The sequence below is a fragment of the Convolutriloba macropyga genome, chromosome 12, assembly GCF_964194025.1.
Source record: "Convolutriloba macropyga chromosome 12, txConMacr16.3, whole genome shotgun sequence".
Classification (NCBI taxonomy): Eukaryota; Metazoa; Xenacoelomorpha; order Acoela; family Convolutidae; genus Convolutriloba; species Convolutriloba macropyga.
Genome location: NC_134479.1, coordinates 21342009 through 21357578, shown reverse-complemented (window position 1 = coordinate 21357578; position 15570 = coordinate 21342009). Strand labels below are relative to the sequence as shown.

The 15570-nt window shown below is 33.8% G+C and overlaps 1 protein-coding gene across 1 annotated transcript in view; it reads right to left on the bottom strand.

The window, feature by feature from the left end:
* Nucleotides 1-15570, bottom strand: part of LOC142350270 (uncharacterized) — a 42190-nt gene that overhangs the window by 23905 nt on the left and 2715 nt on the right. The window contains exons 4-7 of the mRNA XM_075402047.1: nucleotides 12436-12530; nucleotides 3207-3340; nucleotides 1012-1185; nucleotides 3-490 (exon numbers count right to left, since the gene is read on the bottom strand). Coding sequence (XP_075258162.1) covers nucleotides 3-490; nucleotides 1012-1185; nucleotides 3207-3340; nucleotides 12436-12530 — 891 coding nt within the window. The remainder of the gene's footprint in view (nucleotides 1-2; nucleotides 491-1011; nucleotides 1186-3206; nucleotides 3341-12435; nucleotides 12531-15570) is intronic.

Genomic DNA, 15570 nt, shown 5'->3' with positions numbered 1-15570 from the left:
ACCTTTGAATAAAGCTGCGCGAATCCGTGACATTTTGTTATTGACAAATTCAGGTTCAGTGACGTCACTAGCTCACTAACAGACATATTTTGAGGCACTACAATAACATCAAAGCGATCTTTCATTTTATTCCGAATAATTTGCCGAGTTTGATTCTGAACCTCGCCCACGTGCTTAACCCAATTTTCACACCACGACACGTCGTATAACTTCCCGAGCGATTCAAGTTCGTCCTGACACGACTTCAAAACATGCGTCCAATGTGATTTTGCCTCATTCTGAGGCTGGCTTGCCGGGGTTTTAATCGGGAGACCATATTCGTCCACAGTCGGGGCGGAATTCTTTCCGATCTCGAGTTCGGCTCTCCGAATCATCATTTTGACTTCGCCCAAACGACGTACTACTGATTGGCATTGCTTGAATTTGTACATTAGCATGAAGAACGTGCAAAGATAAGCAGAGAAACATTGGTTGTCGTAGTTTGAGAGATCTGCGCATGTATGGCAATGGGCAATGTTTCCGGTTTCTCATAAAAAAAAACATTCTAGTTTTTTTTCGAACAAAGATGAGAAAGAGATTGAGGAATCATTTCATAAACGGAACAAATAAATGAGCCCAAAATTTGGTCAGTGCTCTGCTGTTTAAAAAAGTAATAATTAATGAAGTCATTTGGTTGATTTTTGAACAGGATCACCATTTTTTCCCAACTTTTTGGGGATAAAACAATCAATTGTGTAAAGCTCTCAAACTTTTGTTTCAGTTGACTTCAACTTTCCAGAAAAAAATTATTTTATATAATTTTAATTAAAATTATATAAACTATTTTTTTTCTGTGTCTACTCCCATATTTGGAAACTCCAAGGGTCTATTCAAGTAATTTAGAACTCGGAAAATATAGCCTCCTACTTTAGCAAGAGAAAAAAATTTATGCGCCATATTAGATTTGTTTGTTTCTGCTAGCTGAGCACAAATTATTAAAACGTAAAATTATGCCTCATGAAGAAACATTGCCTTCAGCTGTGACGGGTGACTGCAAGTGTGTCATTTTTTCGAAAGTTTTCAAAGCCAAATTGAAAGCCCATCTATCTCGAAGTAGAATCTCATTTGAAAACGTGTCCGGAATGAAAGTGTTGATCAAAGCACAGAATGCTTGGCTGTTTGTCATATCTCGCAACGATTTGATACCTGTAAATACAACGTGATTATTTTTTTTCTTGCAAACCATACCAGTGAATCGAAACTTGACATACCTTGATACACCTTCATTGGACATGCATTACATTTGTCATCTCTTGCTAAACTTCAAAAGTGTTGCTAAGAACTTGAAACACCAACCCGTCATGGTAAATCTTAGTAGGATCCTATCAAGCAAATATTCTTGACAGCACTTGAAAAATGTTTGTTACATTTTGATAGCATTTTATGTCAGCTGCGTATACCAATACTCCCTGTTGAGAACTGATTGTCGTCTGGTCGTGAGGAACGAGTCTTGGAAGAACAACAGCTAAGGTATCTGCATTGCTGACATAGAGCATTGCCGCAGCCATTTCCAGCAAAAACCAAAATGTTTTTATTGCAAGCTGAAGCTAGTTAAGAAGCAAGCTAGAAAGCAAATGAGTCTCATATTACGGACTCATTATTGACTAATGCACTATTTTCCTTACTGTGTCGCGATCGATCACGGGCATATCTACCTATAAATAAACTAAATTGACATATTTTCTAACACATCAAGGAACAGCACACAAATGACGGAAAAACAGCTGAGCAACTCATTACGTTTCAAAATATACACTTTCGGCTTCATTCCGACTTCAATAAAAAAGCGTCAATAATCTCAAAGTATATTCTCGAAATTATTTACTAATAACATTAGAAAAAGTTTTCAATATATATCCTATCGACATGTGCTAATTTGCAGCAAATCATCGTGGACATCATTAACAAACTCGAGTAAATTAACTCATGCACATTTACATTTGAAACGTATTTCTACAAAGGTTTGCGTGAAGTACAACTGAATTTATGTGAATGGTTCGGGCAAAATCCTTTATTCGTATTACACCTTTCTGATATTTACTCAAAACTACCTAAAAAAATACGCGCGAATTGTAAAGTGATTTCGTTGATCTTAGGTGTACTTCCCTGAAGCTTAGGAGAGTTCACTGAAAATCAACCACATCGAAATATGTTAATAAGTTAAAATGAGGAAAGAATCCATATTAGTCTTTATATGGAATGCAGTGACCCCATTTTGGCGTAATTTGCCTTGTGGAAAGTATTTTCAATCAATATGAGTTCAAATATCAAGCAATATGAATTAGCAATTTTTTTATTCTACAAAATTTTTTCTCAATCTTTATTGACTATTACCACTCGGTTATTATCGCCACCGAGAAACTATCAAACTCCGAGGTGAAGCTGAGTTGTTGAATAACTTCAAGAGGATGATAGCAACCGTGCCATAAAGGTCTTAATCAACTCTTGTTGTGATAACAGCAGTTTCATAACGTTTCCACTCCCGTTATTAGATTACAAGTTTTTCACGCTTTTTTTAATCGCCACTGTTTATATAGCGCAGAGGTTTTGAAAGAGTGCAATAAGCCCGTAGATTAGCGACAAATCAGGTTTCGTTGTGTTAATTGGACATTAGCGTATTATTTCACCGGCAAGTTATGCAACTGTTGTTATCAAAACGAGAATTGTTTAAAAATTGTGAAAAACAATTTGAAAGCAAGGCATGAATTCAGGTCAACATTCTACAACTGTCCTTAAAGTATACAACGAAATCATATAAGATGATAGTGACGTTAGTAGAATGAAACTTCGCACATCTTTGCAAGACGTGGCAAGACCTTAGTTTTCGTCAGAAAACTTATGAGTTAGCTAGATCTTAAATTATCATGATAAATTTTGACACCCTTTTTGGACAAATGTTTTATTAATCTCCCCAAACACGTGCAGAAGCGTTGAAAATTCGTACATATCTTCACTTTTCCGTTCAAGAATCTTAAGACATTTCATTTATTGTTTAAATGGATCCATTATAAGCTTCTACCGGTACTGAAGTATTTTGAGTCCATTTTAGCAAGGCATTAAGATACAAAACTGGAAAGCAGCTATAAAGCTGAGTAGGTTTACTCTGGATATCGTTAGCGGTACACACTTGAAATATCAAATCAAGAAACAATGAAATGCACGCTAACCCAGTGCTTTCCCCTCCTCTGTACAGTTAAACTGTCCCTGCAGTATTTCTAGCATTGCTTTCTCAGGCGACAGTTTCTTTTTCATCCTCTTCTGAACAGGCTTGTAATTCAGACAGATCTGCTGACCAGAGTACCTAATGCAAACTCATATTCGCATCAGTTTTGTTTTCCTCTTGAAAAGGTTTGTTTCTATTGTACAGACCCCACTTGTGGGGATTCGAATTCTATTCGAGCGCTGTATTTTTTTTAAAATCTTTTCGCAACTTTTTTTCTGCCTGTCAATTTTTCAGACGCAGGTTCCCTTAATAACAAACCTCGTTTAAAGTCAAACGAGGCCCAATGAACAAATCATTTGTTTTCAAGGAATCGCTCTGCATTTTTTGCTTCGAAAATGATTTCGTAATTTTTAATGGAATTGAATTTTCAGCTTTATTTTGAGAATTCAATGTTTTTTTGGAGTTCTGTGCTATCAATATGTTGAATAAAATGCGCATAAAGTTGCATAAAGAGCATTTAAGTAACCTATTTGTGCTCAGAGTGGAAATCTAATGACTCTTAAGCCATTAAAAAAATCCTAGAAAAAACAACTCAAGCAAAAATTATCTTTGAACTTGTTGTTCACTCATACTAATAACTTAACCCATATTTTTACTCAAACCAAATCTAATCTGCTGGTTAGTGGGTTTTATCTTCTAACTATTGGTTTTATGATTCGCTGGTAAGAAATTTCTTTTTTTTTTCATTTTTGGAAGTTTGTTCATAATTTTGTTTTTCTTTATGTCTAATCAACTTATCTTTAGTTAGTAACTTACCACTGGCGTTGAAAAGATGTTAGGTTGAACATATATAAAATTTTCAGAGATTCTTATGGTTTTAAAAGCCTCAACACATTCGTCTAGGACTTTTCTTCTGAAATTTTGGTTTTCGCCTGTGTTTGTTGACGTTTTCATTGTCATAAATCCTTCGGTGATTAATGACCGATTGTTGTGCTTAATGATAGATCTCATTGACGTCCCAACGAGTCAAAAAATTCTCTTTGAATTCCGTTGAAATCTAGTGCTCTGAAATTTTTGATACTGCGAGTTTTCTCCAAAATGTCGTGCTCTTTGTATAATATTCCATATTTGTTGATTTTTTGAGGTCAAATTATTTAAATACTAAGGGTTTTATTGCTTTTGCACAAAAATTAATTTAAGTGAAAAACTTTTTCACTGAAATGCTTGTTTTTCTATCATTTCTCTCGCATTTTTTAATGAATTAGTTTCTTTTTGCCTGTATTTATTCTTTATGTTGTCGTAAAAGTTTTTTCAAATAATGTCAGGTCTCATTAGTTTTCTATTGAGCAGTAAATGGACGTATTCAATGCAGTCAGTCGACTGCCAATAGTTTCAAATCTTATGATTTTGTTCGTTTTAAAGCGTTTTTTTCAATTTTCTCTTTTTGTAGTTCCTCTTGTCAACTTGTACTTTTTCCCATCATTGAGCGATCCCCTTTCCTTTTTTGCTCCTAATTCAAAATTACTAATCCACCATTCATATTTCAAAATTTTGTTTGTCTATTGATATCATGCCAAAAATCATGTTTTGTTTGTTGGACAATATGCTTTTTCATTTAAAAAAATGGTGGGAGGTCAATCTTTGTGTTGCTTTTTCCTGTCTTTTAGCAAGTTCGCGTTAGTAACAGATCCGCATGATTTTCAAAAGGTACTAAAGTGAAGATGATTATTTGCCCAGTTTTATTTTAATTTTTACTGTAATAAATAAAGTTCCATTGAAATAATAAAACTTAATACTCAGATTATAGCTGATGATTTTAATGGCTTCAGTACAATGTGTTTTTGTAAATCGCTTGTTTTATTTTCAATACTTCTGCATCCGTAGTCGGGTTTGACGGCTTAATCAAGCCAAAGGCATGTCCTATTGGTTTCTTAGAAACTTAATAGTAAATTTGTTAAGAACTTAGTTGAAGTCTAATTGTTCTCATGACTTTTAAATTTATTAGGTTTATATTGACCAATTTTTCCATGGGCCACTTTTTTGAATATTTGTTACCTATTGTCATCAGGTGTAAATCCCAGCTGCTTTGTAGTTAAGAACAAGTAAGTTTGTATACCTAAGATTTTAACAGATGGTATTTTCACCTTGTTACTAGGTGCTATTAAAGTTAGATATTGAGTTTTTGCCGTTAAATATGTTTTTCTTTCTGCTGATTTTGTTATTTGTTCTTTTTTTCTCGTAGCCTTGTTAATGGCAGATCATGGATCATGTTAGTGCTCTAATGCGGCATGGGATTATGTAAAGCCAGGTTCCATCAAATTTTTCTTTTGTTTAGCTATTTAATCTATGAGAACCACATCTGATATTGACAATTTGGGATAAATAAAATGAACCTAGATCAATTGGGCTCAAAAACGCCTTTTTTAAAGAAAAAAATTGAAAATTTGTTTTGAATTACGAAATTTGTGGATTTTGTAAATTTTATGTGATAAACAACTTTGGAAGAAACTTTTCAAATCTCGAAAAAAAAAATCTGGCAGAGATATTTCGCGAAAAATTTGTTATAAATAAAAATTGCAGGTTAAATTTTGCCACTGATTCAACTCAAAGCTTTTATAGACTTAAAAATTGGGGAAACTCATCAACCCACAATTACTCTTGAAATGAAAATTAAGAAATCAGTAAATGATACAATTAAATCATCTTTTTTTTTTCAAAATACATTAAATTACTGGATGATGTTTCAGAAATTAAAATTTTTGCTGATGTCTCGTCCTTAATCTCTTTTCAAAACAGATAGATCAAAAGGATTAATCATTCTTTAGAAATCCAATATCTTAATAATTGTATTTTTAATATTAAAATTTTCAACCTACTTTTAGGATCTTAGATATATCAAAATTTAGGGCCCCTTTAGTTTAATTTTTTGTTGTTTTTCTTGTTTTGAAACTTTCTCGTTGTCTCTTTTCGATGCTTTTTTTCATTGCCCTTTTGTAGTTAATGAAGTAGATCAACTAGAAAAATATAACTGTATAAAAACTGAAATTTACAGTGAAAACGAAGATTTCTTACGTCCTGGAGTAAGGAAAAAAATAGTAAATGTTTTACTTCCTTCGTATTTTGTTTCCAGATTTCTGTTGTTCTTTCTAACGGCCAACTTTGGTTGCTATAATATAACTTCTAAATATTTTATCAAAAGAATCATTTTTAGATATGGTTGTTGAAATGTGAGGGATGTTATTTTAATTTCATTTCATGACCTTTTTTCCATTAAACAGTTTGTATCTTAAATAAATGACAATTTTCCAATAATGGAGAAACATAGCCGGCAGATTGCCGGAAAATAGCCGCGATAGACGCTTGTGGCGTTACGTGTATTGAAACAACTATAGAAATAAAATAGACAGATCGACCACCAGTCCTTTAATAGACCACTAGAATTTTGGGTTAGCTTCGGAGTGTCATTTTTAAGAGACACATAAGCTCTATAAGGAGAAAGCCCTAAAAGGGCTTTTCAAAATTAGGATCTTTTCCATTTGTTCCACCTCAGCTTAGTGAGCGCATATTATTTGCACCCCTCAGATGAACGTGCAATATTTGGGGAGGGGGGGGGGGGGCACAAACGGAAAAGATCCCAAAATTAATATTCGAAATCAAAAACTCAAGAATAATAATCAAGAATTAGGGCATATATGTTTGGCACTACTTAGATGCACACTATTGACCTTTTATAGGTAAATGCTCATAAAATTTGAAGTTTCATAAGTGAGCTCAGAAGTCATTTTTTTTGAGTGAGGTAAGTCAATGAAAAAGTCAATTCCAAGAAGTTACGGTAAGACGAAACAAAAATCTGTTTGACAAAAAAGAGAAAACATAGCAGGACAAGTCCTGACGTAAAATTCAAAGAATTTTCATTGACAAAACAAAAAAATTAGACCTAGAACGGACTATGAGTTAATTGGGAAAACCATTTCTAAAAAAGATCAGATCAAAAAAATTTAAAAGAAAACAGAAAATAAATCCCAAAATGCCACATGTCGACAAAAAAACCACAAGCGAGAAATGGACAAATGGTTGAGACAAAAGAACTAGGCCTATAATGAATTATGAACGGATTGGGAAAACCATTTAGAAAAAAATCCGATCCAAAAAATCGAAAAAACAGTAAAAATCAAAGTGAAATTGCCGCATGTGAACAAAGAACCACAAGCGAGAAAGCAAAAATTTGTTCAAACACCGTATTATCAGCCTTTTCGCTCTACTTCCTGTTTCGGCGTGACCAAAATTACTACTCCAATTTCACTTCAAAAATCATGAAAATGTGTGAACAGATCTTAAAAAAAACATAGCCGGAAGAATTCCGGAAACGACTCGAAGTAGAAATCTGACTATTCTCACTAATCAGATGAATCACCAGCATATTACCAATCGACAGACAGTGGAACCAATTGACAAAGAAAAGACTGGAGAACTGGAAACTTGACAACGGACAAAATCAAAGTATAGTATTCTCTAAAAATCCAAACGAAAATCTCTACAAAAAGATAACATGCAGCTTACCATCCATAACTCATAGAAATCAATTAGTTAAATATTTGACTAGATCAATCGCCCACTTTGTACTTTCAGTGAAACATTAAACAACAAACTAAAAAAAGACGAAGAAAATTTTTTAACGAATTAGAGTTTTGTATAATTTGTATAAATGAAAACTGCCCTGCTAAGCCTTCAAGTTCAAATTCATAGTATCGAAACCAAAAAAGCTCTTTATTGAGAAAAAGTTACCAACAAAAAACATTAATTTGGAAGAAATAGGCAAAAAACTTAGAAAAAAAACAAAAGCGGCCCAAATTTGCTCTGATTTACTCGATTTCCTTTAACAAAAACAACTCAAACCTAATATCAATCAAAACGAGAGACATCCAAAAAAAGTACAACAACTGACTCCCGCTAGATAACTCCCCAAATGCTATCAAAGGATGAGGAAGAATAGAAACGACATTTAAAAACAAATTGAACAAAAAAACAAGAAAAAGTAAGGTGTTTTTTTAAATTTTACGAGAAAAAACAAAGCCTAATAAAGTTACTTTGTCAAATAGAGCAACGAAATGCTCGCAAAAAACTGGGCAAGTCATAACAAGCTAAAAATTTGTCTACGATTGAAAAAAAACGAAAAAACGCAAAAAATTTTTAAAAAAAATGTGGTTGAAAAATTCTCAACTTTTCTGTCATTTTTCTTCAGAAAAAATGTTTTATACCAACAAAATTGTAATCAATTTGTATCCCTAATATTCCATGAGTAACGAGCTTCTATGCAAATTGCACTTAAAGCAGTAAAACAAAACAAACGGCCAGAATACATTAAAATTCGTCAAAAAATCAGCAAAACTGATCAAAAACCTCCAAATTTGCATAAAACTCAATTTAACTACTTGGAACCTTCAATTTCTATCAAAACGAGCCCAAATCTAATTCAACATCATAATCAAACCTCATAAACAAGAAAAATTGCAAAAAAACTGCCTTTAAAAGCCGCTTGTGAACAAAAAAATTTCGCTCGCTCAGAGAAATTTTTCTCACCCATCAATTTCTCGCTCTCTCAAAAACAGCGGTACGATTAAAAGACCACTCTCTTTTCGCTCCGCTCTTCACTTTTGTTCAGCAACCAAATCACTCCAATTTTTTTCACGCGTTTCATTTCCCGCTTCAAAATTCACTACAATAAAATTGATTTAAAAAAAACTCAGCAGGACAAATCCTGACGTACAATTCAAAGAATTTTCATTGACTAACCATGAAACGACTTACAATGGACTATGAGTGAATTGGGAAAACCATTTCTGAAAAATCATAAAAAAAAATTTTAAAAAAAAACAAAAAATCGTTGTCAAAATGCCACATGTGAACAAAAAACCACTAGCGAGAAATGAAAAATTGGTTCCAACAAAAAAACTAGGCCTATAATGAGCAATTAATGGATTGGGAAAACCATTTAGAAAAAAACGATCCAAAAAATCGAAAAAACAGTAAAAATCAGGCGTGACCAAAATCACTACTCCAATTTGACTTCAATAATCATGAAAATGTGTGAACAGATCTTAAAAAAACAAAGCAGGACAAGTCCTGATGTACAATTCAAAGAATTTTCGTTGACTAAACAATGAACAACTTATAACGGACTATGAGTGGATTGGAAAAACCATTTCTAAAAAATCAGATAAAAAAATTTAAAAAAAAAACATCAAAAAATCGGTGTCAAAATGCCGCTTGTGAACAAAAAACCACTAGCGAGAAATGAAAATTTGGTTCAAACGAAAAAACTAGGCCTAGAATGAGCTATTCATGGATTGCGAAAACCATTTACAAAAGAACCCAATCAAACAAATTGAAAAAAAAGTAAAAATCAGAGTGAAATTGCCGCATGTGAACAAAAACCACTACCGAGAAACGGAATTTTTGTTCAAACACTGTTTTCTGACTCTACTTTAAAATTAGAGCGAAAAAAATTCACGCCGCAAAACCACTCACTTTTTTGCTCCATTTCCTGTTTTGGCGTGACCAAAATCACTACTCCAATTTGACTTCAAAAATCATAAAAATGTGTGAACAGATCTTAAAAAAACATAGCCGGAAGAATTCCGGAAACGACTCGAAAGAGAAAATTGCGCATACTTATGACTAAACAACTAGAACAACTATTTTGAACCCTGAACCTCCATAAATGCCATAAAAAATTAAGGAAGAATAGAAACGGCATTCAAAAACAAATCGAACAAGAAAAAACTAGCAAAACTTAATGAGTTTTTTAATAGTACCAGGAAACATAAAGCCGAGTAAAGTTCCTTTGCAATTAGAGCAATGAAAAGCTCGCAAAACAATGAACAAATCATAATAGGCTAAGAAACTTGTCTAAGATTTTAAAAAAAGAGAAAGTGCAAAAAAGGCAAGAAAAATTGTTTAAAATTTCTCAATTTTTCTGTCAATTTTCCTAAGAAAAATATTATTTATACTAAGAAAACTTTAGTCAATTGGTATCTAAATTTTCCTTAAGTAACAAGCTTCTATTCAAATCCCACTTAAAGCATTGAAACAAAAAACAGGCAAAAAATTTTAAAATTTTGTCTAATAATCAGCAAAACTGATCAAAAACCTCCAAATTAGCATTAAACTCAAGTTAACTACTTAAAACCTTCAATTCCTATCAAAACGAGCCTAAAACTACTACAACATCATAATCAAACCTCATAACCATCAAAAATTGCAAAAAAACTGCTTTTAAAAGCCGCACGTGAACAAAAAAATTCGCTCGCTTAGAGAAAATTTTTTCACACATCAATTTCTCGCTCTCTCAAAAACAGCGGTATGAACAAAAACCACTCTTTTTTCGCTCGGCCCTTCACTTTTGTTCAGCACCAAAATCACTCCAATTTTTTTCGCACGTTTCATTTCCCGCTTCAAAAATCACTCCAATAAAATTGATTTAAAAAAAGGACTTCTCCAATACTCCTCTTCGAGTCGTAAAAAGACAGCGCCCCAATACAATTCAAATTCTTTAAATTGTACAAAAAAATTAGGAGCGCTATAATAGCCGCCTAGAATTGAGGACGCGGCTATTAAAAAGAATTTCAAAAAAGAATTTCAAACCCAGATGAATATTTTCAAAAACGGGTGGGAAAAATCGACGTTTAGCACTTTGATTTTTTACGGATTTCATACTGTTGGTTGTTTATTTTTTTAGTTCAAATAAAATTCTCGGCAATCACTCAGTGGTAGACAACAACTACTTTTTATTTTTCCTCTAGTTTCATTCTCAACTTCCTTTTTTAAACTGATTCCTTTTTTAATACTGCAGCTCATTTTTTTTAAGAAATACTAATTTTAAGCAGACAAAAACGATTTCTCTCTCCACCTTTTACGATGCGTAAACAAACAGTGACATTTTTACTGAAGTTGAACAGGCTACCTCTCGTTTGGTGTCATATTTTTCAAAGTCGATTTGATTTTCGGGCTGACATCTGAAACCGCCACGTGGTTCTTTATTAATGAATATTAACTTATAAATTTCTAATACTTTCAAATAAAGTTCTACTTACTTATGCTTTTGAGTCTTACCGTCCAATAATGTTAAATAATTCGAAGAGTATTAATTGAAGTTCATAAATAACAACGATACTGTGTAATCAATTATACTGGGTTGGTTGCTTGGATGAAACAAAAATGAACATTTCTCTATAAACTGACTGAATATTTGCTTTATTCTGATAACAAAATGCTAGTTTTTTGTCAAAATGAGGTTTTTTCTAAAGAGGATACTTGCTATCAAATTCCCAAAGAGCTAAAAAACGTTTTTCAGGAGAGATTTTATTTTCAACACGGTTTTGACAGATTGAGTTTTTAATTTCAAGCAAACATCTTCTGGGGCAAAATTCTGCTGTTAAATAAACTTCCTCCAATACGGCAACAAAAACCGCAACTAAATTTTGAACAAAAAATGTTGCATGCTTCAGAATTTTTAACTTTCATCAATCGAAAATATTAAGCTTCAGATGTTATCTGTATCTTTATCATCCAAAAAAAACGTCTAATCCTGATAGTGTGAAATACTGCGCTGTGTTGAAATTGAGATTGTAAATATTATTTTCGGCTCACAAAGTGGATTAACTTTAGATGTATTTTTCGGCTCACTTTTTCGTTTGTGCCTCCCTCCCCCCCCCCCCCCCCCCCCCCCCCCCCCAGCTTAATGGGTGCATATTATTTGCAAACCCCAGAGGCACGTGCCATTCTTTTACATGATGATTTAATATGAAATGGCACGTGCTCTGTAACAGGGGTGAGCATAACGTACTGGGGGGGGGGGGGGGGGTGGGCACAAACGGAAAAGATCCGAAAAATACATCTAAAGTCCACTCTGCATATTTACATAAAAGAAAATAGTAAATAAGCTAGGATGAAGTCCGCGACCCAAGCCAGGTATTGACCGGACCAACTTGGGTCACGGCCAGGGGGTTCCAGACCAACCATACTCAAAGATAACTATAGGCCAGACTTAACAGACTTTGGCCACCATTGGTTTGGCAAATATCTTTCTTGGGTCGTTTTTTATGTTGCCAATTACAAATCTGTTGTTCCTCTCATAATCGTCCTATTTATGCTGGATTTTATTGTGCGTGGGTGACACGCTAAAACCCGAAAGTTAAGATAAAACTGTGAATAAAAGAATAAAATTGTTTAACCTTTCGAAATCTTCGGGAATGGGCTCGTATTCAACAGAGTGTTGAGCTGCAACTGTGTTCCCAAATCCCATCAGCATTGCATCATCCTCATCAATCTATAAAATCATATTCAGTTACCATCTTATTGGATATTCAGGTTAGTCGCATAACAGCCCCCCCCCCCCCGTGAAATTATAGCCCTCATTATGGTATACTTACCATGATTGGGGTGAGCTATAGGTTATCTGACCACTAAGCCGGGGGGGGGGGGCTATAATGGGAAAGACCCCAATATTCTTATCAGCGTGCCCAGGTTGAGGTCCCAGACCGAAAGTCGATATGTCCAGAACGAAATGAACGCACAAGGTGGCGTCGTGCGTTCAAAATTACACGGTCTGGAAAAAAATGAACGCACGATAGTCTGGCCATACGGCCTTTTGAACGCACGATAGTCTGGACATGAACGCACAAATTATCAATTTTGGAGCGCACGAATTTTCTTTTGGAACGCACGAAAGTCTGGACATAGGCATTTTTGAACGCACGATAGTCTGGACATAATGCCTTTTGAACGCACGATAGTCTGGACATGAACGCACAAATTATCAATTTTGGAGCGCACAAATTTTCCTTTGGAACGCACGAAAGTCTGGACATAGGCAATTTTGAACGCACGAAAGTCTGGACATGAGAACTCTTGAACGCACGATGAACCCACGAAAAATTTTGAACGCACGAAAGTCTGGACATAGGCACTTTCCGTCTGGGAGGGTCTGGACATAGACACTTTCCGTCTGGTACGGTCTGGACATATCGACTTTCGGTCTGGCACCTCAACCCGGGTCTGGCACCTCAAACTTTCAGCCAATTTTCAGACATTGTGATGTGCTCATAGCTCGTCCCTAACTTGTGTTAACCAAACTTCTCATCCAATGTTACGTTCGTTTTGCGACTTTGATTAGGTCTTCAGGAAAATCGAAAAGGGAGAAAATCATTTATGATCTGTCTATTAATTGTTAATTGATAAGAACAATATAGAAAAATGAAAAAAAAAACGATTTTCACTTTCAACAAGAAAAATAAAGACAAATTAAAAATTTTATTGATAGCTCGATTTTCTTCCGCATGAATATTTGACTCAAAGCCCATGAACAATTTCACAATTATAATTTAAAAAATTGAAACTTTTATTCCACTATTGAAAAATGTTTTGTCTTTTTGTCCAAAACAGAAGCAGTTATTGACTCTCAGTTACTGTCTAGTAATTCATACTGTCTTCCTGTTGCCCCTTCTTGTACGTAGATAATAGCTCTATCAAAACTGATATTAATTTAATGTCAAAATTGAATTTACAATAGAACTATTCTTTCTAAGAGTGTCAACACGAAAACTGCAAAAAAAACCTCTTATGATTTTTCAAGGTGCCTCAACGAGTTTTTCATTTAACTTCACAGTTATACTAGCCAACTTTTTTTGTTAACCTAGAAATTTTTTTACTAATTCAATGCTGCCACATAGAAAAACATTTCTCAATATTTGAACTAGAAAACTGAGCTTCCTTTTATTTGAATAAAATATATTTTACCACTACTTTGTCGAAAAGTAATCTGGTATTCAATTTTATGCATTATATTAGCCTGTTTCGAAGGAATTTAGACGTCACCTGTTCCGCAAAATCAGATCAAATTTGGTAATTTCTGCCTGTTTTTGCTAATATTTGCTAATCTTCGGCTCTCAATATTAGTTTTCGCTGTAACTATATCAACTTGTGGTGTGGGTGCATCGTTAGGAATCATAGCTCGATCTCCATATTGACTCGATTTTTGATTTCTTTGAAACCACAGACTTAGGAGAGTAAATTTAATTTTGTTCTCAATTTTGTTACCCTGTTTGCTTTATCGTTAAAAGAAGACATCAGTTGTCATTAAGTCAATCAATTAGTCAGAATTGTGGTTTCGTTGTTGCCAGACTTGTCCTGCTATGTCTATGAATTTCGCAAACAGACAGATTCGGTTCACTTACTACTTCCAGCCTTCCTTCCTTCATTTCGATTTCAACATGCCTTCCTTCATTTCGATTTCAAAATGCCCTTTAATTTGTTTCAGCAAAGCACCGTTCAGAGAATGTTGCAAGAAAAAAAATCAAAAAAAGCAACAATTTTGTTACGTTGATAAGATAAGCCACAAAATGGACATAATTATGGCAATTAAAAATAAGTTTTGTTTCAATTTGCAATATTTCACACTTCTGAAACAAAGTGTTTCGGCTACAAAAATCCGTTGTTTCCTTAAAGTTTTTTGGGTTCGTTGTCAATTATCTTGATAAAAGATGAATATTTAATTGTTTTCTTAAAACTATTTTAACATTACACCCACATTTGCCAAGGTTTCTGACTTATACATTCTGGCTGGGAAAGTTGGAGAGCACGAGAAACTGTTAACTTGGAATCAGAAATCAATATACAGTTGGATTTTTAAAAATTTAAATTCTCCAAAAGTTGTTAAAAAGACTGATCAAGCTGAATCAAAAATGTCAATAATGCAAAATTAAATTCAAACCGAAGAGGTCCATGTTTAGTTACAACACATTCCGGGAGAGCTGTTTTGATAATATTTATCATTATTTAAGTGCTTTTGAGTTTTTCGTAAATGAAGGTTACTCAGGTTTTTTTGGCTCCTCTTAAAATTAAAATACATTTCCCGGTTGTTTCTGTTTCAACCCTCAGCTAAACATTTTCAGCTTTTTTTCGTAACAGCTTGATAAAAAAAAACAATGTTTGGTGCAGAAACAAATTTGCCTGTAAGATCATTTTTGATGTATTGATATATTTTATGCTCTCGAAAGCGAATTTGCAAAAAGCACGTCTTTTTGTTCGATATGTAAGAGTACCCTACTGATCCACTCGCAACAGAGGCAAATTTTTTTATCTTGAATTAAAAATTTTCGACTAATGGTGAGCGTGTGAATTTTTAAAAAACAACAAATCATTTGCTCTCAGTTGTATTAATTAATAGATGCTGTTCTTGATTCACTAAAACAATCTGATTGCTTAAGATTAACTGCGTGAATAAATTTTCGGAAGCCCACTAATATATAACACTGCATCGAATAATTTGTACAAGCTCTTGAAATTACGTAAGAGGAAATTCAGAACAT